Source organism: Ostrea edulis, chromosome 9 (assembly GCF_947568905.1).
Source record: "Ostrea edulis chromosome 9, xbOstEdul1.1, whole genome shotgun sequence".
In the NCBI taxonomy this organism is placed as follows: Eukaryota; Metazoa; Mollusca; class Bivalvia; order Ostreida; family Ostreidae; genus Ostrea; species Ostrea edulis.
In genome coordinates this window covers 13,969,488-13,996,216 of record NC_079172.1, presented here as the reverse complement: position 1 = coordinate 13,996,216, position 26,729 = coordinate 13,969,488, and the positions used below count along the sequence as shown (strand labels likewise).

Here is a 26,729-nt window from a genome sequence, read left to right as displayed (position 1 = left end):
AAACTCTTTAAACTATCTGACATTTAAAATGTGGTGGATATAATGCATACGCTTATGCCAAGGATTACCCATGAAAGCCACATGGCTTATTTCCAATGGGGTACGTCTAACCTCATAAAATGACTACGCAATATATTATGATAACAAAAAGAGTGATTATTGGGAAGACGAAAAAAGAATGAAAGACATTCAAATTGAAATACATAGTAATGTTTTATATCCTAACTTAAATACAACAGTGCTGATTGTTGATAGTTTCTTGAATGCAGAGCCATAAATGATAGCCATAAGTGTACTAGGCAATGTACTGAAGTCAATAATACAAAAAAGTCACTATCTGCCATTTTCTTAATTTCATTGAGTAGATATTTTTTAACTTCTGATTTATTAAATGAAATTGTATTTGCTTATACACTTGATTTGATCAGGAAGAAAGTTCCAATCTTTGATGCAGTTGTAATAGAAGGTTTCGGATTCTATTTTCGCAGATAACAAATTGTTGACTATGTTCACAATGAGTTTCCATTAATTGCAATATTTGGCAAGGATATTAAAGGGACTGATTCACGATTTCCCCCTAAATTTGGTTTGTCACTTTTGATGATCAGAATCTACTGTCTAATATGTTTAAAAGATTTCACACGAAAATTAAGGTTATACATTATCACAGAAGCTTATTTGAGAGAGTTGTTTTGTAAACAAAGATTGCGGTATGTTTTTGTTTACGAAATTTTCAAAAGAATGGTTATTGATCTAAGTTTATTATATCTTTCATATTTCAAGCATTCTTCAGGTAAAATATGTCATCTAAAAGTTAAAAATTATGACTATGCAAAATGTAGATGCTTTATATTAAAAAATTAACATTTCACTGGTGTGTTTGTATACATGAAAGGACTCGAGTCTTTGTTTACATATCACAGATTTAAAGCTAAAATATTGCTTTTATTTTTGCATTCAGAAGGTCATAATGTTGGCTGTCAACATTAAATGAGTTATATTCTTAATGTTTCACATAAAAAATAAAAAATATTTTGTTTAAAAATCGTGAACCAGTCCCTTTAAGAGAGTTGTAAAACAGACGCATCCTCGGGCATTAAAACACTGCCATCAACACAAAAAGCGAATTTCAAAGTTTTAACACAACAAACATGTAATCTTGTACTCGCGCACTTGTAAATCCATCTATTTGATTGCGTACTTGCGGCAGCTACGCGCCTGCTAGAATTTTTTAACAAATCTGTGCTGTCGAATTTCAATTTCGCATTTGACGTGTGAATTCACCGCATCACCTACAGATAAAATCATTTAGAAAGTATGTAAAAAAAAAAAAAAAAAAAAAAAAAAAAAAAAACAACAACAAAAAAAACACCTACAAAAAATCTTGTATTTTTGTTTTTAGCATATCTATAAAAATGATCTACAAGCTATTCTGCAATAAAAAAAACCACAACAAACCACACGGCATTTTTCAATGAAATATATAGTGAAAAAATAAAATGACGCCTCACTAATGGTCAGGTACATGTAATGTATACCAATGGTCGATATATGTACATGTATATAATATTAGATCAGTGTGGTATATCACTGGACGATATATGTATAGTATAGGGTATGGTATATCACTGTGTGATATATATACGTGTATAGTACAGGGTGTGGTATATCACTGTGTGATATATGTACGTGTATAGTACAGGGTGTGGTATATCACTGTGTGATATGTGTACGTGTATAGTACAGAGTGTAGTATATCGCTGTGTGATATATGTACGTGTATAGTACAGAGTGTGGTATATCACTGTGTGATATATGTACGTGTATAGTACGGGGTGTGGTATATCACTGTGTGATATATGTACGTGTATAGTACGGGGTGTGGTATATCACTGTGTGATATATGTACGTGTATTTAACGGGGTGTGGTATATCACTGTGTGATATATGTACGTGTATAGTACGGGGTGTGGTATATCACTGTGTGATATATGTACGTGTATAGTACGGGGTGTGGTATATCACTGTGTGATATATGTACGTGTATAGTACGGGGTGTGGTATATCACTGTGTGATATATGTACGTGTATAGTACGGGGTGTGGTATATCACTGTGTGATATATGTACGTGTATAGTACGGGGTGTGGTATATCACTGTGTGATATATGTACGTGTATAGTACGGGGTGTGGTATATCACTGTGTGATATATGTACGTGTATAGTACGGGGTGTGGTATATCACTGTGTGATATATGTACGTGTATTTAACGGGGTGTGGTATATCACTTTGTGATATATAGACGGATAACTCCGTTTACCTGATCAGGATATGGGGCTCACGGCGGGTGTGACCGGTCAATAGGGGATGCTTACTCCTCCTAGGCACCTGATCCCACCTCTGGTGTGTCCAGGGGTCCGTGTTTGCCCAACTATCTATTTTGTTTTGCTTATAGGAGTTATGAGATTGATCACTGTTCGTTATCTTCACCTTGCATATACGTGTATAGTACAGGGTGTGGTATATCGCTGTGTGGTATATGTACGTGTATAGTACAGGGTGTGGTATATTGCAGTGTGATATATGTACATATATAGTACAGGGTGTGGTATATCACTGTGTGATGTAAATGGTAGAGCGGTGTACATGTGTAGTGACGTAGCGGTGATATTTATCAATCGATGCGGTTTGATATATGAAATGATACACCTAGGTCTTGGAATCCAGCTGAAGCTCAGTTTGATCATCTATCTTTATTTTCTCACGATGACTTGGCGATGTAGGTATCATCGATATATCAACACGATTCCACAGCGATATAACCCAATGTCCTGATAAACTTATCGATATCTTTAGAAGATTTAGGGTGTTGCGTGATTAGTTCTGTGATATCCATTGGTTGAATTCATTCAGTCACCACGAGGCTAACATCAGGTACATATCGATGATTTTGTTTCGATATCGATGAGATAAGGACAATATTTTCACGATTTCGATATTGATGATGATAACTCAGTTAAAAAGAACGATTTAATTAACATCCTGATCAGTCATGAAACCAGTCACCACAATATATGAGGGGCTATTACTACAAAATGACCACAGCCGCATGTCGTGCATTGAAATTAGACTAGATGATTCATGGAAGTTGCACGGATTAACCCTGTAAAGATTTGTTTTCTGAGCTATAAGCTGATATGGTCCCTTACGGACCATTCGTTAAAGAGAGAAAGAAGGGGGGGGGGGGTAAGATGGGGGGATGGGGCTGTCACTTCTGAAAAAGACAGAACATGTATTTTCATAATCTGCAAAGCTAGTCTATTCATTTCCTACTTGGCCATGGGCAGAATATTTGTGTATACGTCAAACAAAATACTATTGATAATGCATTGATTCTTTTTGAGTAATAACTGTATTACAAAGTCGTGCTGATGTACGGCGTGTCCAGTCAAGTTGGTCGTCCCCTAACCACTCTAAGGAAATATATCGCTACGATATCGACACGAATTATGCAATATGTACATACATATTGAGATTGATGTCGATAAAACACAACCTTTTTATTCATGCAGGCATATAGTCCAGGTACAATAATGAATTTGATCAGACAATGCATATATCTGTGCTCTCTGTGTGTCTTTACGATATATCAACATTGCATTGAATGCATGGATGTAACCAGACGTCTCTGTTGATTTGGTAGCTCTACTGGTTAACTTTGGTATTAACTCTCTCCTGGGAATTAGTGGTTCATAACACAATCGCGGATTCAGGAGGACCAAGTATAATGGCGCTCAAGGTCATATCCTGAAATTGGTCAATAATTACTTATTTTTACTTAGAACTGCAAACGATAGTATTGTTTCGCCACCTACCTTCGGGTCAATTTTTAAAAGTTATCACTATTAAATGATTTTTTATGACATGTGAAACATGTATTATGAATTGTCACTTAGCAAAGGACTAGATAGGACAAGCTACAAAAACTGGCCCCCGTTTTCCTTGAAAAATACACATGTGTGTAAAAATTACAATTGATGGATCAAATCTTTAAATTTTTATCCTATCTTGCTGTAACCAGATTTTTTTGTCCAATCTTTTTGTTTTAGCAAGATACTGGGCTCCAATTTTAGCATAATTTGGAAAATATTGGGAATTTATCGATTTTCAAGCATTTGTATTGAGTTTTTTTTTTTTTTTTACTGTGAGCAAGAACGTACACCACGACGATATTTGGACAATGAGTTGTCTGAATACATAATATTTTTCTGTATAAAAATTTCTTCGTTGATATGTTAAATGCGTTGCTAGGCAACCAATATTAAAGATATCAAAGTAATTCATATATATTTTATTCATACACGTGTGTACTACAACTCTGTAATAGGAATGAGTAAATTTGAAGAGGGGGCCATAAATGCCTCTTGTCCTATCTAGTCCAAAACCTTTTATTTTGTTTCACGGGGGGGGGGGGGGGGGGGGGGGGGGGCATGGGGGCATATGTTTACAGACCAAATCACTGCGAAAATATTCACTCACATTTTTTACGTTATCAAAATAAATTTTTATAAAATGAAGATTAACCATTGTGTACTCACTGATATAAAGTAATTTGACAAATTAAATGGTTATTTATTTGTATAAAATATATATACATTCTAAAATATATGACATTTTAAAGCCTGGTTTCTTTACCCTTTATCAAAAGGAGTTGTATTAAGAGCAATTTATTAATTACCACTAGTATTAAAGTTAATAATCAACTACTAATGAACTCTACTTTGCATTGAAAATAATCTCTAGCAAAATTGCAAAGCTTTTTAAGATATATGAATTAAAATGGAGGCGGGAATCTAGAGTTAACATGCATAGTTCGTTATGCAGTTTCAGTCATAAAACACTTAATTGTTAAATACATAGTGTAGGTTGGATTCCCTGGAAAAATGTCAGTAGTGATGCCTACTCCTGTAAACTTCTGGACCTCGGAGCACAGAAGTGATGTTTAAGGACTTTTAAATTCTTGAATACCAAGTTAGCGTTCTTAGTAGGTATCTTTTTCGGTGCAATGTTCTATCATTTCATACATTAATTAACATTGTTCTCAAAAATACACCTATTCATAAATATAGCACAAGCATTCAATCTACTGCTATATAATGATTTTTATATGCTTAAAGGGGCATGGACACAATTTGAGCTGAAAATTTTCAAATTTTATTTTTTCATTTTTAATGTTTAGAATGCCTAATTAAGGTATTTCTAACAATCAGCAAAAAATTTGAATATCAGTTGTCGATGTACATGGGAGATTCAGAGCTCACAATTCTTTGCTATGTAAATAAGGCTCGTGCCATGTTTTTGTTTACATAGGGTAAATATACTAGTAAAAGTTTCGTTTCAAGCAGATTTTTTTCATTTACAAGTTAATTCTGGCACATCTCATTTTGTTTTAAACATGCTATTTCCTATTAAGCAATCTATACGTAAACAAAAACATGGCACAAGCCTTGTTTACATAACAAAGAATTGTGAGTGCTGTATCTCACTTGTCACTCAACAAATGATATTCAAAATTTGGTTGACCATTAGAAATACTCTAGTTAAGCATTGTAGAAAATAAAATTAGAAAAATAAAATTAGAAAATGTTCAGCTCAAATCGTGTCCATTAACTGGAGTTGAATCACACTTCCCAAATGTCAGGACCTGAAGGATACACATTACATAGATTGCGTTACATACAGGGCACAAGCATAATGGCTAGAACTTCAGTCTTCATTCTACAGTTTGATTGAAATCGGATGAAAACCTGTAGGAAGAGGTTGAAGCATTTTGTTCTGATTAGCCCAATTTTAACAATTACATGTACATGTGTACCACATTTCTCATCACAATCAAAATTCAATATAAAGACTCATTATCTCTCATTACTAATCTTTGTAGGCTTCATTTATACAAATTCTATGAAATCAGACAAAACTGTAGGAATAGCCTTTAGAAATAGATTTTACAGATTAATCCAAAAAAATGAAAGGACCTGTAGATTAAAATCGTGTTCCATGTGAAATGTTACTAATGAGCCCCTATGCATGGGATGCTTACTCCTCCTAGGCGCCTGATCCCACCTCTGGTATATCAAGGGGTCCGTGTTTGCCCAACTATCTATTTTGTATTGCTTATAGGAGTTACATGTATGAGATTGATCACTGTTCGTTATCTTCACCTTTGATGCATGCTTAGAGCACTGAAGCAGGGTTGGCATTCTTCTGTGTATTTTGTACATTGATGTGTTTGATTAGTTTTTCAAAGGTGTTCTTATGTTATCTCCTGAACCATATGTAATCAAAATGTATAAACTTGTGGATCCACCCTCAAATGATGCAATTCAGCATAAATAGTTACCTGTATCAAAACACTCCAAAATGCATCAATGAAAATGAAATGTTTATTTTGTAACAAGATAAACATAGCAGTATGCACTGTGACAGAGACATGATGTAAATTAAGGAATATCACAGAATGTTGTACATTAATAAATGATACATCTCTCGGGATACAAGTCTGTTGCATTTACTGTGGATACCACGAATACGGTGCATATACATCACAAAATGACCTGTCATCAATTTTACGTTCTGTTGACACGACATGGAATGGCGGTCTAAGATATCTATTTCCGTGTCACATGGTCTATTTCTTTTTGCCTTTGTCGTCCTTCTTTTCCTCCTCCTGCACCTCCTCCCCCTCTTCAGGCTCGGGCAGGGGTGGGGGAGCTATGTGAGGAAACACATTTTCCCCATGGTATGCTAGTTTACCCTCCAGTTTAAGCTGGTTCTCTATCTGTATCAGTCTGTTAAATTGGGCTATTCTTTCACCTCTTACCGGAGCTCCAATTTTGAAGAATCTGGCATTCATTCCAACTGCCTATCAGAAGTAAATACAAATTTTTCAACAGGTTATAATCAAAATAAGATCTTTATCTTAATTCTTTTGAATGATTCGACATGATACATGTATCGGTCTTGGTATGTAGAGATATTTTTTACCATGTCTGCTAGGAATGTGTCTGTTGTTTCTCCATAACATGTTGTCAACACAATTTGATTTTCAGCATCTGTAAATATGTTCCACATACAATGACACATATGAAGTAGTAAAGTTTACAATGGGATTTTAGATAAATTGTTATTTCCTTCTCCTCCACTGGAGGATGATATTCTCCATATCTTGTCATTTTCTATTCATGTAATACTATACCCCCTCCCCTCAATGAAATTAAGTTTTCCCATATAATCCTTTTCAAATTTACGCATTTTCCACTAAATATTGACAACTATGTTTTTCATAGTTGGCTTGCCTTACATGCTAAAACAGTAATTCTGTTCGTGACACTAACCTTCCATCTTCTTGGCACAATCAATGATATCAGATACAGTGTTCAGCTGGTCAAGCTTGAGGACAACTCCACTAGTTTTGAACTCCTCCGTGAGTTCCTCCTCCAGCAGCAGTGCAGTGCGGGGGTAGGTGTGGTTACCCATCACATAACAACGATCACTGATTCTGTCACACAACCTCATCCAGTGCTCCTTCTCCTGTCATACACAAAATATAAATTATTCTCGACTTTATATGGGTCCCATGAATTCCTTCAACTTTAAAACATGTACATAGTATGTCGGGAGCCTATAATCAATTATTAGCTTCCTTCATCATAGTGAACTTTAAATGTAAACTCAAAGAGAGTTCAATTGGTAACTATGCCTACAAATTTAACCCAAAGTATGCGTAATAATAGCCTCTCACCTGTTTCCTCATGGGGTCAATGACAGCGATGACTGATGGATAGCGACCTAGAAGCTCCGCCCAGAATTCTACCAGGTCCTCTGGAACCTTCTGTTGTCCCCCCATCACCTCGTATTTCCCCTTCTCCTGTCATTTGTCATATAAGATAAAGTTAACAAAATGTCTATTTACAGTAAAGTATCTTACATAGCACTATGTATAAAAAGGACACCTAGTTTAGTAAATTGGTTGCATTTAGGAAATATCATGGATTACTAATTGAAAGGAAACAAGTAAAGTTGATCTTAAAGGGTCTATTTCTATAGGGTTGTGTTATCCCCTTTTTTGTGTGTTGTGAAAAGGTGACTATATTACAGAAAAAGTATTGTAGTTATTAAGTAGTTAGTGAGCAATTCAGTATTTACAAACTGTTATTCACAAATATCACTGAAATATATAGACATGCATTAGAACCACAAAGTCATACACTAGTGATGTTATCTTTTCAACTGCAAGAGTTAGGATAATTTCACACAAAAAAAATCTCTTAAAATCTTTACATACTGAAAAAAAGTTGTACTGCACACTTGATAAAAGTTTAGATATTAATTACTCTATCCTCATGTGAAGTCATATAGTTTTTTGCAAAATCTTTTATTCAACTTTGAGCACGATAGAAATATATCTTTTGTTATAATTTTTCAGTTCCATAGTATACAATACAAAGTAGTCAAAAGAAGAAAATCTCCTCTGATAATCTATCATGACTTTAAATTTCTCACATGTCCAACACTATTTACATATCAATGCTAATTTACAAAAATATGTAAAATCATCTCTCGAGTGCATGATTAGTAGAAATACTGGTATTTAACTTAGTTTTTCTCATTTTACTTAAATGCTTTCAAGGGAATACCAACCAGTAGTTAAGGCTATATTCAATTTATATACATCTTCGCTAGCCAAGGGTTTTCAGTCCACTCCGCTTCCATAAATATCTTCGCTAGCCAAGGGTTTTCGGTCCCAAAAACCCTTGGCTAGCGAAGATGATCTACATATTACTCGATCTTAAACATTTAATCTACATATTACTCGATCTAAAACATTTAATCTACATAATACTCGATCTTAAACATTTAACCTACACATTGATCAATCTCAAACATACGATATGATTTTCTAAAACACATCACCACTGAAAACAGGACACATACAGTGAGTAGTCAAAAATATGCAACGGATATAATCCATGCAGTTATACACACGATAAATCACTTTATCACAAGACTCGATTCCGCAACCTTGCTTTGTTTGATTTATCAACTTGACATGATTTTTGCAAACGTATCATTTATTTGTTATTAAGTAAATATACGAATTTATGTGATTCCTATTTTTGCTTCAAGGCAGTGAATTGATATGAAAATAAAGTTCTCGCGAATAAAAGTGATTCACAGTGCATGTACCACAGCATGTCTATCCTGATTAGTCCACATCATATGACATAAAAGTGTCGTTCCTGATACCTTGTGCATACCCTGCCAGGAAATTCGTTTTGGCTGGTACACTAGACGGGTCCTATTAGAGAAGTATTACATTACATCAAAAGATCTTACAGAAATTATGCTAGCAAGCCGCTCGCTGAGCAGGAATTTGCAGACGCAATCTATGGGCAGATAACTTGCAAAACATAACACACCGGAAACAAAACATCAAGCATTGTGATTGTATTAAAACAATAAAATGTGTCCCGTAATGTGAATGAACGCAGTGCGCAAAAAACAGTGCCCTATCCTGTTGAAACCCACCAAACTTTCAGATACGCATTTAGCACCAAACGCTCTAACGACCAAAGTACTTACTAGGGCCTGGCCCGCTTTCTTATCCTTTCACATCAAATAGCAAGTTGAATCATTTTTGCAGTAGTTTATGATATAATACACAGACCTGTTTATGTTTCTCAATGTATTAGGTGTCATAAATCCCATACAAATTGGTACAGTTATAGTTTTTTGAAATCATTGCGACACCAAAGCATCCAACAACTTAAGTCTTAACACATTGTTTTCAATTTGTCTTTTAAAATAATTTTTAAGAAACTTAGTAGAATGGCTGAGAAAGTTGTATTGAAAGCAATACAACATTATTAAAGTCAATTCTTTTTTTTACCAAATTAAACAGGTCCGAGTGAATTCACCTAAAATTCCTGGTTTACTGTATCATTTTGATGAAGTACAAACAGATCTTCATATTGATTTTAAAATTTATCATGTTCACTAAATACTGTTGCCAATATACACAAACAAGCTAGGAATAAATAAAGTATTCTGAAAAATATTTCAATTAAAACTGAGCAAAAGTAGAAATACAAGTAACAAACTGTCTCAGCCTATGGAAACTGAATACCTACGTAGTCAAATATTTCTTTGCCGGCCAGATTGAGAGCTATGAAGAAATCCTCGCCGGGTGTGAGGTCTAGGCTAGTGATAGCATCCTGCAGAATATCTAGCCCTTGTTCTGGTTTGTCATAGGAAGGACACAGAGCTCCAATGTCATTGCCATATTGAGCAGCTACCTGTGAAAAAAGAAAACAATAAAAACAAAACATTTCAGATACACTATGCTCCTAGGGGTGGTCATCTGTGTCGGGTCCCACCTTCAGAGTCTGCATCAACTACATAAAGTGTTTAATCCCCATCATTTACAGCTTGTAAATACACAGATACAAAGTTTGAAGTCCTCTATTTCTCGAGAAATTTATGTAAGTTTATATTAATCACATTCCATACATATTAATAGAGAAACTGAATAGTCAGCTGCTAAATGTCCCCATAGAGAAATGTAAAGTGCATGAAAATATCAAAAATGGGATAAAAAAAAATCAACAAAAGCAGCCTAAATTAGTACACATATTCTCTTAGTGAATGATAGTAGTACAGATCCATAATGATATGCATCACCACACTATAAATATGTAAAGGGATGCAACTCCAGACCATATGTTGGTATATTTCACATGTCTTTGAATCTTTTTTTATTTAGAAAATGAGGCTATTCATACATGTACATTTGAATACTGGTACTACAAAAACCAACATAGCTAGGATGCATATGTTCAATCTTGAAAGCAGTTCATCAACATAAAATCTTATTTTCCTTTTTTTTGTATAAATCTTCCAGATTCTCTTACCCCACTTTTGTTCACAAAACTTTTGGTTACAAAACTGTAGATTTTCTGGCAGTGCCTCAGACTCTGGAAAAAACAACCCACAAGAGAAACCTTTAATATTTCATCCTTTTTTTTCTCAAAATATAGGTATCATAATTGTAGGCACTGCTTAGTCTAGTTTTGTTGCTTTATATATAAATTTTATTAGTATCATTTAATAGAAATTTACTTCAGAGATTGGCATTCCAGGTTTTGGGAGCACCATGAACTCTTTGACACAATTTAGTTTTCCTGGAGCTGACCGGCCACTTTGAATAATTGTTACCATCGGAATTGGAACTCTCATGTCCTTGGGAATCTGTAAAAGTTAATTAAAAAAGTCAGCTTTGAACTAAGAAAAAGAAAATAAATCTTCAACTTCTCATTTTATCATGAGTTCATCAAATCTGGAAAAAAAAATAGACCATGAAATTGAATATACTTCATTATTGAAGCTATAAAAATTCATAAATGTACACTGTACCCAACGGTAAAATTGTAAGAAATTTTCATACCTCCCCGAACCTGAGGGCAGCAATATGCTGATACAGAGGGACATCCCTCACTGCAGCGGCTGCTGTACATGTTGCTCGACTCGCCACGCACACAGACCCTGCGGCGGGAAGCAGTTTCTCTTTAGGTTCGTCTGGTATCACTACCACTGGTGCACTTTTTCCTTTCCTTATAACGACAGAAAAGTTATAATCGGATGATACATTTGCAGATTAAAAATTCATTAGCTCCAAATTAAAAATTACATATTCAGAAAACTACAATAACATGACTGCACAATATTCAAAAGTTTGAAAGAATGTTTTTAATTTCAAGATTTTTAATGATTCTTAGTTGTTTCAAAAAAGTATTTTTTTTTCTTCTGAGGAATCAAATTAGCTTAATTGAATTGTTTATTATATTTGAACATCTCTGGTAATTAACAAATATGAAAGAAATAATTATCATGCATAAATAGTGGCAGCACTTAATTGTAAGAACTTCAGTTTTGTTCAGGTGAAATTTGTTCTGACTTACCACATACAATAATATTAAATTTTTTAAATGATTAATCTATTGATTTATCGATGCAATCAATAACAAGCATTCAAGTGATATATACATATTCAAGTACATATATAGGTAAGGAATGTATATATGGTATATAATGAGGATAATTTCTATTAAAGAGTTTCAGTTAAGATCACCTAACATCTTCTCCTGAGTGATGTAGATGGAGCTGTGTTGGTTGAAGTTTCTCTATATAAACTGAGGACATTGTTAAAAAGACAATAACTACAGTCAAACCTGCATCCAGCGAACCTAATGCTACCATGGGAAATCTTAAAAAGGTTATATCTGACAGGTAGTCTGTCATAAAAAGTAGGTTTATTATTGAACCTTTGAAATATAATTATTATGAAATTGTCAAGCCTAATCTTTTAGAATAAAAATGTAATATACCGTTTGTTTCTTGTGTAAGTGTGACAGCATATACTGGTGGTACAAATTACAGTAAAAGATGGTTATAGCAAATTGCAAGGGATATCTATTTTGATTTGTATTAGGCATTTAATTTGTTAAATCCAATGAGTTATTCATTATTTTAATCCATGTGGGAAACAAATCAGTTCACAATAACTTGTAATTCATTACAAGCATGTTTGCTAAGACCATATTCTACTGTAAGTATACAACCTTATAAAATTATAGAGAAAATAAGATATAATGGAAATAAAAACTGATGAATCTAAACAAAATGTTTACTTTTATTAATTTTTTTCCAATCAATATAACAGTACCATTGATGTTTCATTGATTATAATTTTCTATTCAAACTGTGACATTTAAACATGCAAATGACATTTTAACTTAAATAAAAACCTTTAATTATCAAAAAATTATAAAAAGACAGATTTTAAAATAAATGAATATATGGAATGAACATCTGTAATTGTATCATGAGGGATGTGAAAACAATAGCATAGGATAATTTCTGTAAAATTGGATTTAATTGTTATAATAAATAAGTTTTTATACCTTCATGATACAAAAAGCTATAGACCTTTATTCCTTTAAGTATGACACGTTAGAATTAGATACAGATTAAAAAGCATAATGAGAGGTGATCATGGAATTACTTAGTGTAGGTTTACAAATACCGAGCATTCCCCCCCCCCCCCCCCCCCCCCCCCCCCCCCCCCCCCCACAAAAAAACCACTTTAAAAGTTACATGGCTCAGTGAGGCAGGTTTGACTGTATTTTGCAAAACTTAAGTTTGATGTATGGCAATATGCACCCAAAAGCGTTACCCATCACCATTGGAAATTAGATTGTGTGTTATCACTCACTTCTTATTGGTAACACGGTTATTCCTACAGAATTACAATCAAATTTAAACATTGTTCAGACTCAGACTTAAAAATTCACAAGTTTCATCCGAGATATCACCCTTGGATGTCCTGGCAACAGGTGACTACTACATGTATCTGTCTTATTAGAATGACAGCAGTTTTAAATAATTATTGCTATTTTAATCAACATTCTTATCTTCATAGTCCTTTGTTATTTGTAATTGAAAGTCATCTGCAACTGTAAGCAGTATAAAACAGACACCTAACAATTAAGACTACTGGTTAATTCCACATTCCTATGTACTCAGTGAACATTCACCGAATTACTTACAAGAAATCATGATCCCCAGCAATGCTGTTACTGATTGAAAACAAACCTCAACACATCAGAAAACATGCATTTTCATAGCATTTTAAAGCTTTCAAATTGCTCTTACAAGCCTCATTTTAAAAAAAAAAAAAACACCATAACCAATAATCACAATGCCAAGTTTACTTTACATTTGTCACCAATAAAAGTTTATGAAATAATATCTCTCTATTTCCAGAAATCAAAATATAGCTGATGCAAATCACACACACACACAAACACATGCTGGCTTAACAACTTCCACAACAAAATTAATACAGCAGAACTCTGCTGAGACTGTAGTTCTACTGGTCTGGGCTAAAAATAGGTTATGACATTATTCAAGGCAGGGTTCTCCATCAGCGTTTTTACTGTGCTGCTCCGACACAGTAAATTTTTTGCCAGACACAGTAACAATGTGTGCAACACAGTAAAAAAAAAAACAACAAAGAACACAGTAAGATCTGCACCGATCGTGAACAAAACTAGAGCAACGAGGAAGAATTCTTATTGTTTTCAACATCAAAGCGAACTTGGGTACACTTGTGTTTTGACAGGGAGGACAGTGATGTGGTGATATTGCGTAATTGAGTACACCTCTCCCAGTACTATACACGTTAAGTACACCTGTAGATGTGAATGAGACAGTACTAGCCAGTACACCTGTAGGTGTGAATGAGACAGTACTAGCCAGTTCACCTGTAGGTGTGAATGATACAGTACTGGCCAGTACACCTGTAGGTGTGAATGAGACAGTACTAGCCAGTACACCTGTAGGTGTGAATGATACAGTACTGGCCAGTACACCTGTAGGTGTGAATGAGACAGTACTAGCCAGTACACCTGTAGGTGTGAATGAGACAGTACTAGCCAGTACACCTGTAGGTGTGAATGAGACAGTACTAGCCAGTACACCTGTAAGAGTGAATGAGACAGTACTAGCCAGTACACCTGTAGGTGTGAATGAGACAGTACTAGCCAGTACACCTGTAGGAGTGAATGAGACAGTACTGGCCAGTACACCCGTAGGTGTGAATGATACAGTACTAGCCAGTACACCTGTAGGTGTGAATGAGACAGTACTGGCCAGTACACCCGTAGGTGTGAATGATACAGTACTAGCCAGTACACCTGTAGGAGTGAATGAGACAGTACTAGCCAGTACACCCGTAGGAGTGAATGAGACAGTACTAGTCAGTACACCTGTAGGTGTGAATGAGACAGTACTAGCCAGTACACCTGTAGGTGTGAATGAGACAGTACTAGCCAGTACACCTGTAGGAGTGAATGAGACAGTACTAGCCAGTACACCTGTAGGTGTGAATGAGACAGTACTAGCCAGTACACCTGTAGGTGTGAATGAGACAGTACTAGTCAGTACACCTGTAGGTGTGAATGAGACAGTACTAGCCACTGAATTTTGAGTTGTTGAAATAGATCGTCAATATTCACAGCAGCTTTGTGGGAAAACTCAACACTAAGATTGATTAATGTTTAATTCACACAATATAAGTATAAACTATTGAAATGTTTAATCTCTTTGTTTCTTTTTTTTTTTAGTTTTTTTTGTTTTTTTGTTTATAATATAATATATGATACATTGCAACATAGTAAAATTAGAAATGATGGAGAACCCTGTTTGAGGAAAGGGTAAAACAGAAAGACATATGACCAGACAGTTGGATATAGGGCCTTTAAATGTACCAGGTATGGTTTTAATATTTTAAAATTAATTGAAATAATATGTATCCCTGTATTAACTTCATTTTTGCTGGTTTCAGTCAAATTGAAGTAAGATTACATGAGGAGTACTTTGAAAAGATGTTTATAAATGACAAACAGAGACACAGAAAGACAGACAAATAGATAGACAGACGAACAATTTACCAAGACATGTTAAATTATTCAGCTCTTCTGGCCTTTCATCTAACAGAGCTATAAATTCACATGCTGCTGTATTGTGTATACAGTTAATAAGAAAAATGGGATACAGAAATGATCATGGTACAAATTTGCCAGTGATACATTGAGTAGCTTAATATTTTTAATAAATGGAATAAATCATTCCCATCAGGATTTCCATTATCAAAATATCATAATAAGTCTAACTCCCATACTGAAAGTAATTTCTGGCATTTTCAATTAAATACTCACTGTTCACTGGCCCTGAACACAAATATGGACAAGCCTTATCAGTTTTAGAGATCAATAATTCAAGAATCTTGAAATAATAGTACAGAGGTCAATATCTAGATCCACGTGAATACAATTTTACATACTTTGCTGATGATTTGCCTCCTTTCTTGCCACTAACACTGGCATCCTCCTCCTTGACAGGACTTCCTCCGTCGCCCCCTGAGGCCGCTAGTTCTGCTGCCTCCTTCGCTAATCTCTCATCCTCCTCAGCCCTCAATTCAGCATAAAGTGCCCTACAGTATAAACACCAGATAAAGGAGACTTTTTAACACAGTGTACACAGATATATACTCTAAACTTACATTTTTAAATTGTGTATTTTTTAATCATTGTGTTACAATATCATCTTATTTCTTTGGTGTACTGGTAACCAACATTGTCCAATATCAAAAATTGTCTACTTTAATAGGTTGTCCACATCTGACTGTAGAGCTGGATCCACTCCTTCCAATCTGTTGTTGATGTCTCCATTTAGAAGATCAATGGCTGCCTCTACACAGGCTTCTCTGCATTTGTCCTCCTCCTCTCGATCTTCGGGTTTAGTATTCTCTGGTAATGAGCTATTTGTAGATGAACCCACAACTGCTGCTGATAGCTGAAAGAGTTTTAGATTATGAAACTACTGCATGTAAAATGGGAGTAATTCTCTCATTATATGAATTTTCTTTCTTCATTTTGTGGTATTTTTTAAAGCAATATACATGTAGACATATTTCAAATTTGGTCACAATCTATTCATTGTTACTTTACTTATGCGCACAGGGGCTTAGCCTGTTTGGGCCCGGACTCTGTGATATCATAAATATATTTATGGTATCACAGAGTTTGGGGTCAAAACGGGCTTAGCCCATGTGCTTATATTTGTTTTACCATTCCTGTTGTGTAAATAAGGACAAATACAATTATTCCTTTTCTTGTAAATATTTGAAGTCGTTAATTCTGATGATCCTGAGGACTGTAACTGTTAATTATCAACAACCTAAAAAATCTCAAGAAGGAGTGCATTATTCAGCATTTTTATACTTCTACAGTAAAATGCAGGATATGCCGATATTTCTAGGTCTCGTATTGCCTCCCAGTTTTGTATCCTATATATAGTATTATCTTGAAAAGCAAATTCAATTTGTGATATTTACAGAGAAGGAATTAGCATAAAAAAAAAAAAACAAACAAGGAAATCTATCTAAATTTCAGCAGAAAGCTTGACATTTTCAATATAAGTATTTTACTTATAAATGAACACTGTCTCTCAAACTAATATCTTTGAATGAAAACGAATTCATGATTATCTTTCAGAAAAATAAAATATCTATCAAAATATTCCAAAATAATTGTAGATCACTATTCAAAATAACACATTGCAATGCAACTTTTTTAAGGGGCTTCAGATGAAAATAGGTATTACTAACTTTAAAGGGATAGTAAAATTCACCTTGTTCAATAAAAAATGAGTCCAAATGACTCATGCAAGTAATTTCCTTTAAATAATATTAATTATATGCATTTATCTGCATTTAATTCGAAGTTTAAAACAATTGTAATCTTCAAATTACATCCCCTGAAAAATTTTGCTTACTGGACAAAAATTCAATCAGCTATATAAGTTGGCTCCTCAAGCAACCTTAGACGAACATGCAATCATTTCAACGATGATGAATATCATTCATTTATCTTTTTTATAAAATTTATTAGAAAGGAATAAGATGATTTAGGGTGAGAAAAAAGAAATCAAAATCTTTAATATAAACAGGGACGTTTCTCTACCTGCTCAACATTCAAAGAAAAAAGTGTCCAAATACATGAAAATTACTTAACATTTACATTCAGTGTAAGGAATACATTCAAGTAAATTGCTTTATTCCTTATGACACTGTTTTTAATTAATAGGATATATTCTGTCCAAATCTATAGGTCACATACTCTGCCAAAAGGCATTTAAAGTCTAAATCATCTGTTTAACTAAACTTTTCAAATGAACATGCATGCATATTAAAAGTGAAAAAAATAAATGTCTTTGTTTTATAGAACTTCTTAAAATGCATTCAAAGTATTTACATCAAATACTCTATATAGCAATCATCAACATATTATATTAGTTGGCATTATACAGCAATATCAATTTAGTAATGTGCATGGATGGCAAGAAATTTATAACCTCTGCAAAGCCTTTTCACTTAGTCTATATTTCTTGATAAACTTAGTTTACAATACAGTTAAGCCAATTAAGGTAGTAATGCTTTACCCAATTTTCCATTTTATTTTGGGCATCATAAGAATCTATGAGCTATCCGGTTTCTATGTTTACATTGTATACAGTTATCATGCCATTTTTCACATGAGTTCTGAAGGAGAGGTCAGGACGAATCTGTATGGCAGCTCCGAAGAAATTGTTCAAATACTGTGCAACTCATATACATACATGTATATATCTATAATTTTTTTGTGCGATTTCCATAAGTCTCCCAAGGAAATCATACGAATAGCTCCCGTGCAACCTCCCTACAATTTTCGTTACCTCAAATATCTTTTAAAAAAATCATGCACTCACTGTTCAATCACTACATGTTTTACGCTAAATGACCGTACAATGATTTTACAACATGTCTACAGGCTTACAATATTGAACTAAACAAAATCATAGAGGACACAAGAGCCCATAATTCTGTATGAAAACCTTACAGCCACCATCTGCTATTGCATGGAAACTGCACGGAAAGGTAGGAGCACAGCAGACCAAATGTAAACTGGGCTTTAATGTCAACAACCTTAGTATATAAAATACCTACCTTTTTGTGATTTCTTACTGCACAGTAAACATCTGCTTGAACCGTTGTCTGTCCTTTGCTATCCAGTCCATGTCTTGCTGAAACCTTAGAATGAACTTTAAGGTTATAAGTAATATAAATATTGTATTCTGCTCAATTTTTCACAATACATATGTATCATTATTCAGATTCAGTATCAAATTGATATATCACAAAGGAGAACACTCAATCCCCCCCCCCCCCTTTGCTTCTGGCACTTTAATAAATTCTGCCTGTAGGTAGGCAATGTACAATATACTTACTTTTACACCTAAATAGATCAAGTTCAAAATGGCCTCACAGATGGCCAAGTTTCAATGTTGATTAACTGCTAACATGGTAAAACTTGGATTCCAGTAAGATGTACTGTTTAAGACACCACTTTGCAGTTAATTCGTTGTGGATTTGATTTAACTAGGTATAAAAGTAAAGGCATGGTCTGCAGAAATAAATTAATCACTGAAAGCAATTGAAAGTTTTGAAACAGAGTACCTGAAGAAAACCCACGTGTTCGAGTGGGCGAACGCCATGATACCCTCTCACATTGAACTACTGTCGATCATGGGGATCGAACTAGGGTTACAGCGGCAAGAAGCGAGTGCGTTAACCACTACACTACCCAGACACCCATCCATCTTTGTGATATATCAATATAATAAATATGTTACAATAAGTCCATGTGATATATCAACATAATAAATTAAAATATGTTACAATAAGTCCATGTGGCCAAGAATATGTAAACACGGAGAGTTTTCAGTAGATTTTAAAACCAATGATTACAAGATAATAGATTGCTGTTTAGGGGATATAATATAAATCATACCTGTGATATGAGTGGAGTTTTTGCAAATTCTGCAAAATAGTTTGCCTGCAATGAAAATTATCACAGGTTTTAAATAAATATAACTTGAACTGATATAACACAAGTTTTATAAACGAATTTGTCTATAGCTTGCGGTTTTTCTTTTTATTAGTAAATAATAATAATTCACCAAATGTCCGTATACATCATCCGGATTGTCATAAAACATCGAATTCAGCACTTCTTCCATCTTTCTGGGTACACCATTTTTATCGTAGAATTTCACTGCTCTCTGTTTTAATTCGTACTTTTCTCTCGCCTCCCTTGAGCTTGCAGAAGCCATTTCGTATATGTTGAATGAAAACACAAATACAGAACGTGCAAAGCGTCTTTATATGTCCGCCATGTTCATCGTTGCTATGTCGGTCAGGGGAATGTTTTCGAATTTATTTACCCGATTAACTTATTCACATTTGAATAATGTATTTTCTGACTGAGAAAATTTTAGAAGCTTATCACTCACAGATTTTCATTCTTGAAAATAGAAGTCTATATGAATTTTCTAAATACGAAACTGAGACAAGTGCTCTTTAGATAGTTTGTTCTTTGAATGATTCGTTTTGTAAACGAGGCCCATGGGTCACATCGCTCCCCTGAGTCACCTTGGCACATATTTAAAGATTTTCCCTATACGCAATTAAAACTTTGATTCCTTATTGTGGCCCCAACCTACCCTGGGGAGGGGGGCAAGATTTTCACAAACTAATAATAGGCCCCCTGAATCTCTAGTAAGGTGCTCTATTAACCGATCGAGCTAACTGGCCACTGTCAATCAAACCCGGCTGACCTCTCCATTCCTCCCCCCCCCCCCCCCCCTCTTAAATGTCTTCACACTTGAAGACATCAACCCAGGATCTTAATCCCCTGGCAGGCGTTTTCACCTATCAGTTCCTGGGGCTGATCCACAGACACTTGTTTCTGTATTGATTGTATCTTGCTTAATGTCTCACTCAAGAATTTTTCACTCATTTGGAGACGTCACCAACACCGGTGAAGGGCTTCAAATTTAGGCCTATACTCCGCGCTAACGGCCATTGAGCAGTGAGGGTTCTTTAGCGTGCCACACCTACTGTGACACAGTTAATTCGTTTTTAAGGTAATCTCTGATGACCCGTGATATTCACACCTGATGCCGAGCGTTTGGCGATGGACTGGTCACTACCTGTTTTAACAACTTAGGTGTGTCGCACTTATTTCTGTAATAACTTATGACCTCTGTATACTATTAATAATGTTATTATTAGTATACAGAGGTCGTAAGTTATTTACAGAAACAAGTGCCTGTGGGCTGGTCTACGGCACCAAATGTAACAGGAAGGGAGAAAATGCAATGGACCAGACCGGGATTCGAACCTGGGCCCCCTGAATCTCTAGTCAGGTACTCTACCAACTTATCGAGCTATCTGGCCACCGGCAATTGAACCCGACTGACCGCTACACTCCTCCCTCCTTAAATGTCTTCGTCTTGGAAGACACAACCCAGATTCTTTTGCCCCTGGCAGGACTTTCACCTGCAAGTCCAAGGATGGTCAACGGCACCAAATGTAACAGGGAGAAAATGCAACAGACCAGACCAGGATTCGAACCCGGGCCCCTTGAATTTCTAGTTATGTGCTCTACCAAATGAGCTATCTGGCTGACTGCTACACTCCTCCTATAGGCACCTGATCCCACCTCTGGTATATCCAGGGGTCAGTGTTTGCCCAACTCACTATTTTGTATTCCTTATAAGAGTTTTGAGATTGATCACTGTTCGGTATCTTCACCTTTTATAAGTTCATGCTGATTTTTAGAATAAGAATAGACACATTATGTGTAGAATCCTATGAATATTTTAATGCTAATATGAATATAGAGAGACAGATTATACAGACAATAGTCTGCGACACAAATGTGTAAAATAATCCCAAAGAACATGGCATATTTCTACTTATATCTGGATCAAAGTAAGTTTACAAATTATACATTCAAATGGAAGGAGATCTCATAAATTGTAAATCACAAATGATGAAGTAGCACTTTCACAGTAAATGAAATTAGCACCCTCTGATACTTTTCATTAAGGAGGTATGAGTGTAATATTGTTGTGGTATTTACATGTAGCATCACATAGTAAATCATCATAAAATCATTAAAAAAAATTTAAATCCTGCTATATTCAAATGTACAATCTACAGATTATCAGCTTAATTATTTAATCCAAATACTTAACCAGACAGGTGAAGAAATTTAAAAGGACAGATACATATTTCTGAATTTATTTTTGCAATTTACCAATTGAAAAAAAATTGTGATAAAGTGTTGCTCCTCCTTAAGAAAAAGTACCGTAGTCAATATACACTACACCACACCACCACTAGCCTATGTCCAATATGTATAACCTTTAGACCAAATGATGCTGCAGTTATCACAATATTGATTGGGTGTAACACTATTGGTATCACCTGTAATGAAATGACAGAAAACAGTTAGATGCAGAACACTCCGATCAAATTATGATTAAAAATATGATAGAAATTTTAACAGATATATAGAAGTACAATTTGTATGTTGATCTTATTGAAAATCATGCAAAAAGAGTCAGTGAAGAAATCTGTTATAATAATCTGAATTTCTATTTACAGTGCATGTTAAATTTTCTTTATATTGCTCACTTACCGAATCCAATTCAGAAATTAACATCATTCACCATTTCACATTCATCCCATACTGCTTCACAACTTCATCGATAATGTGATACAAAGCTTGGCTGTCAGCGAATGACACCTCACTGCACTCTAGCTTGCCTGATTCAGAAAATGATACAGAAACGCAAATGATGGAAATCAACATGGATCCCTATTGCCAACAACAAAATTTAAAAGTAGCTAAGTCACCCTATAATTCAATTCTAGAAACTCAAGTTTCAGAGACTGGTTCTTGCTAAGCTCTTGTGCATGGTTGGAAATACATGTAGTATTGTTCAATTATTTGATAAATCTCTGAAGTTAGTTTGATCTGTTTTTGACCCAATTTGAATTCCATATTGCTCCGTACTAGCTGTTTCAGTTTGTACCATAATATCAAAGACAGTCACTCTATATAGAGTGATAAAATATAACAATCTTCAAACATAATTAATTTCTCAAGAATGAACAGTCTAATTTAGTTCCTGTGTTGAAATAATTTATCTGAAGTCATGACACAATATGTGAACACCATGTACTAAGTACATGATATCAGAATATTAATTTTACATTTGCATCTCTTTTCTCTATAATAACCCTTTGAAGCTCCAATGTGTCTTACAACTGGATGTAAATTTTCAGCGCATACATTATGAAAGGTCAGTGTGAGGGTACTATGGAAATTAACATGAAATATTGTCCATGTGTATTTCAATTTCTAATAGGCAGTATTTTTGATATGTCAATTTTATATATTTTCATTTCAAATATAAGAAACAAACATAACCAATGCCAAATGACCTAACATAAATTCACTAAATGGATCTAATTTACCAACATGCCATTACAGGCCAGTGAGCCACAACACTCACCTGTACCTTCCCCAATCCTACCAAATCCTGACCCCCTACAGACATGGCTTTAGTCAGATTGTATTTTGCATTATAGAAAAGAAATTCATCCACGACTGACCCTTCAACTGCACTGACTATAACTGGACAAACTTGGATTTACACTACATAAGGACGCTTGTATGTTAATTTCACAAATGATAGCTAAATTAGCCAGGACTTAGAAATTCAGGTTCCTGTGGCTTCTAAAGGCCCCATGAGCTGTGGGTGGGTGTCATATTTGATTATTTTCAGCTTGTGTGCTAAAAATCATTGGTTCCATATTGTTTAGATTTTCATTTGCATGGAAAGAGCTGAGACTACGGTAATTATCTTACTTGTGAAATTATAACAAGGGTATCAGAAATGGTAATATGTCTGTCACAAGCTTATGTAGAAGTTTTTTTTAAGCCAGGAGTTGTAAAACTTTACTGTCGAGGGCAGTATCAGCCATTAGCTGTGACATACTTGATTTTGCATCATATTAATAAAAGGTCCTAGCATAAAAACTGTGACAGAAAATACAGATATAGACAAAGCAAATGTTCTGTGTGTAAAATATTTTCCCAAAATTGTCCAAGTTCCACAACTTGAAATTTGTTCAAACATCACAGAAAATCAGATAATTTGAGAATCAAAATCTTTGTAATATGCACATCTTCGAGTTGTTTACAAACGTCTTAGCTTTAAAGCTGTGAGAGGATTTAAATGTGACAAACAATGAAAACTAACAAAGGGACAAAAAAATCTGGATGGACAGACAGACATCTTTGTACCATAATACATCCCATCTAGAGACAGGCATATAGAAACCTAACATCATTGGAGATGTAATGATAGACCAGAAATGTATCAAATATAATTGAATGTGTTACCTGCTTCAAGACATTCCTTCACACAATCCGCCTCAAACCGTAGACCTCCACCATTGGGAAAATTATATGGTACTGGACCAGTTGGTATTTCATTGCTAACTTTACCAGATGGCAGAGTGGCTTCTCGTGGACACCAGAAAGTTTCCTCCAGCTAAAGTCAAGAATAATGCAACAATTAAGTTATCTACAAGGATTTTATGTTTAATTCTGTTTTCAAAAGACAAGAGGTTGGCCATGGAAAGTTTTCATACACATGACAGTATCCATCAGGATTTTGCTAATGTTTTGTGAAATTATTTGTATCGATCGATTTGTTTGTCTATCATCATGGCTCAGTGGTTAAAGCATTGGGCTGGTGAACCGTAGATCTCGAGTTCAAATCCGCCAGAGTCTTTTGTTCATACATGTATGTGTTGAAATATATTTTTGAAAGTCATGTTTTTATCCAAATTTGCATATTTTCTGCCATTTTGACATAGATACATCACATCTTTTATTTGTACTGAGTTGAGAAACTATTTCAGGGTGTAGTGAGCCACTTTAACATGTATAATTTCAGCAATGGTATTAATTTTAACCTGTCACATATATATTGATCAAAATGTAAACTTGAATTTTCCATATACTGTAGAATCCTCTTTGTTCAAGGGGAATCAATGGGGTTTTTTTGTTTTGGATTTCATGCGTCACCTTTACCCATGAATTTACAATACATTCCCATGAGCATTGATACACAATTATTTTAGTTTCTTTATTAACGCTAGACAAATTTTCAATGCATTAGGTATCTATAGACAACATTCTCTGTCACATTTTTGATTTTGTAATGACAATAATCGTGTTGTGTACCTCAGAAAAAAATAATCACTTTAATTCAATTATCATTGTATTTAAACATGTATATACAATGTAAATACAAGCATTGTCACGTTACAATTTTGCAGTCAAAACTTTAATCAAATTAGTACAACCAACTGCCATGAGAGTGCCTTTAATTGTGTCAGTTTTCAGTGTAATTTTCCCATGAGTGTCAATTAACCAGTAATTGTAGGGCCTGCTGCCAAATCCCTTTCACTTATTGGTGAAGGTGACAACCCCATAAGTTGAAAGAATTTGTGTTCAAACTGTTTGTATAATATGCAATTATACAATGAAATATGTTCAAATCAATCGATCAAATCACTTATTTGTGATACATTTGGCTACCCAGGAACACATAAAGATGGAATACCAGGTATCATTTCTACAGCAGATGGTTTAAATGTTTTAAAGGGACATGGACACGATTTGAACTGAAAATCTTCAAATTTTTATTTTTTTTATTTTTAATGTTTAGAATACTTAACTAAGGTATTACTAATGATCAGCAAAAAATTGAATATCAGTAGTCAAAGTACATGCCTGGGAGATAGAGGTCACAAGTCCTTGTTATGTAAACAAGGCTTGTGCCATGTTTTTGTTTGACTTAGTTCCTACTCTCCTCCTGGAGAATAGGGCCTCTGTTTCTGTTTACATAGGTTAAATTAGCTAGTATTTCAAGCAGATTTTTTCAATTTATAAGTGAAATCTTGACACAATTAGATAGTTTCTAGTGTTTGGTACATCTCATTTTGTTTTAAACATGCTATTTTCTATTAAGGAGGTGTGCTACACCAGAGAAATTTGATGTAGATGAAAAGTGGAGGATATGTACAAAAATATTTTGAAGTTGAAAATTTTCAAATTTACTTTATTTTGTCAAAAAATACAGTTTTAGTAGAAGGTAATCTGAAAAAAATTTAAAACCCCTGCTGGACTCGAACCTGCGACCTACAGGTCAGCAGTCGGTATTCTAACCTACTAAGCTACTCGGCTAGGTATCTAAACGGAAAAGGAAAAGTCAAATATTGCTGATATCGATTTTTTTCATCCATGTTTTTAAAGGAAGTCAGCCATTATGACGATGTAGAGTACTACCTTAAACAGTCTAATGTAAACAAAATCATGGCACGAGCCTTGTTTACATAACAAAGAATTGCAAGTGCTGTATCTCACTTATAACTAAACAACTGATATTCAAATTTTGGTAGAGCATTTGAAATACTTTAGTTAAGGGCTATTCCAGAAATAAATACATGGGGGGGGGGGTCGGGAGGCACCTTTTGTATATACCAAGCACCCATAAAAAAAAATAAAAAATTACCCCATGACCCATCAAATTAATAAACTCATTTTACAATGACCCATCTAATAAAAAAAAAAAACTAACCAGACCCACCACAAAAATATTTTTAAAAATGAAAACGGTACAAATCTCGCGAGGTTTTCGGGACAAACATTCTAGTCAATGACGCGGTAATGCCTGTGCGACATTGTATCACAGTAGTTCTGAAGAAACGATGTCACATCAACAATCAAAGGCATCTATGGCGGGAATGTTGGAAAGATTGGGAGTCCAAACGATGCTATTATCATGAAATGGGTATGGATATGTTTTTCCACGAATAGTTCGTCTTCTAATGGAGGCCGCGCCCGGAGGCCTCTATATCACCATCACACCGACTGATAAATATAACGCATCGGTACCCTCGTATAAATCAACTAAGGTTTGCTTATTTTTATTAGAAAACGGAGTACCTATTTGTTTCAAAATATTCCCAAAATCGATGCACTGTAAACTGTAATAATCTACAGAACAGAGTTCGCCGCCATCACGTCCAAAGGGACCCTACTAAACGCGCCTCTAATTTGAAGAGTGCCGTAATGGGAAG

At 34.7% G+C, this 26,729-nt stretch overlaps 2 protein-coding genes across 5 annotated transcripts in view; both read right to left on the bottom strand.

Moving 5' to 3' along the window:
* Positions 1 to 6,430: 6,430 nt before the first annotated feature.
* LOC125659271 (enolase 4-like) lies at positions 6,431 to 19,931 on the bottom strand. Its single transcript, XM_048890885.2, is given in 16 exon segments — positions 6,431 to 6,923; positions 7,046 to 7,113; positions 7,396 to 7,591; positions 7,803 to 7,928; positions 9,308 to 9,326; positions 9,328 to 9,359; positions 10,192 to 10,356; positions 10,972 to 11,034; positions 11,180 to 11,308; positions 11,505 to 11,670; positions 13,332 to 13,355; positions 15,963 to 16,112; positions 16,281 to 16,474; positions 18,666 to 18,749; positions 19,510 to 19,554; positions 19,679 to 19,931. Coding segments are annotated over 16 exon segments (1,848 nt in total). The 5' UTR covers positions 19,832 to 19,931; the 3' UTR covers positions 6,431 to 6,689.
* Positions 19,932 to 21,362: 1,431 nt separating this feature from the next.
* Positions 21,363 to 26,729, bottom strand: part of LOC125658072 (trans-1,2-dihydrobenzene-1,2-diol dehydrogenase-like) — a 98,819-nt gene continuing 93,452 nt past the window's right edge. For all 4 annotated transcript variants that reach the window (XM_048889155.2, XM_056148607.1, XM_048889154.2 and 1 more), the window contains exons 7-9: positions 23,980 to 24,130; positions 22,207 to 22,334; positions 21,363 to 21,992 (exon numbers count right to left, since the gene is read on the bottom strand). In XM_048889155.2, the coding sequence (XP_048745112.2) occupies positions 22,234 to 22,334; positions 23,980 to 24,130 (252 nt within the window). In that variant the 3' untranslated portion in view covers positions 21,363 to 21,992; positions 22,207 to 22,233. The remainder of the gene's footprint in view (positions 21,993 to 22,206; positions 22,335 to 23,979; positions 24,131 to 26,729) is intronic.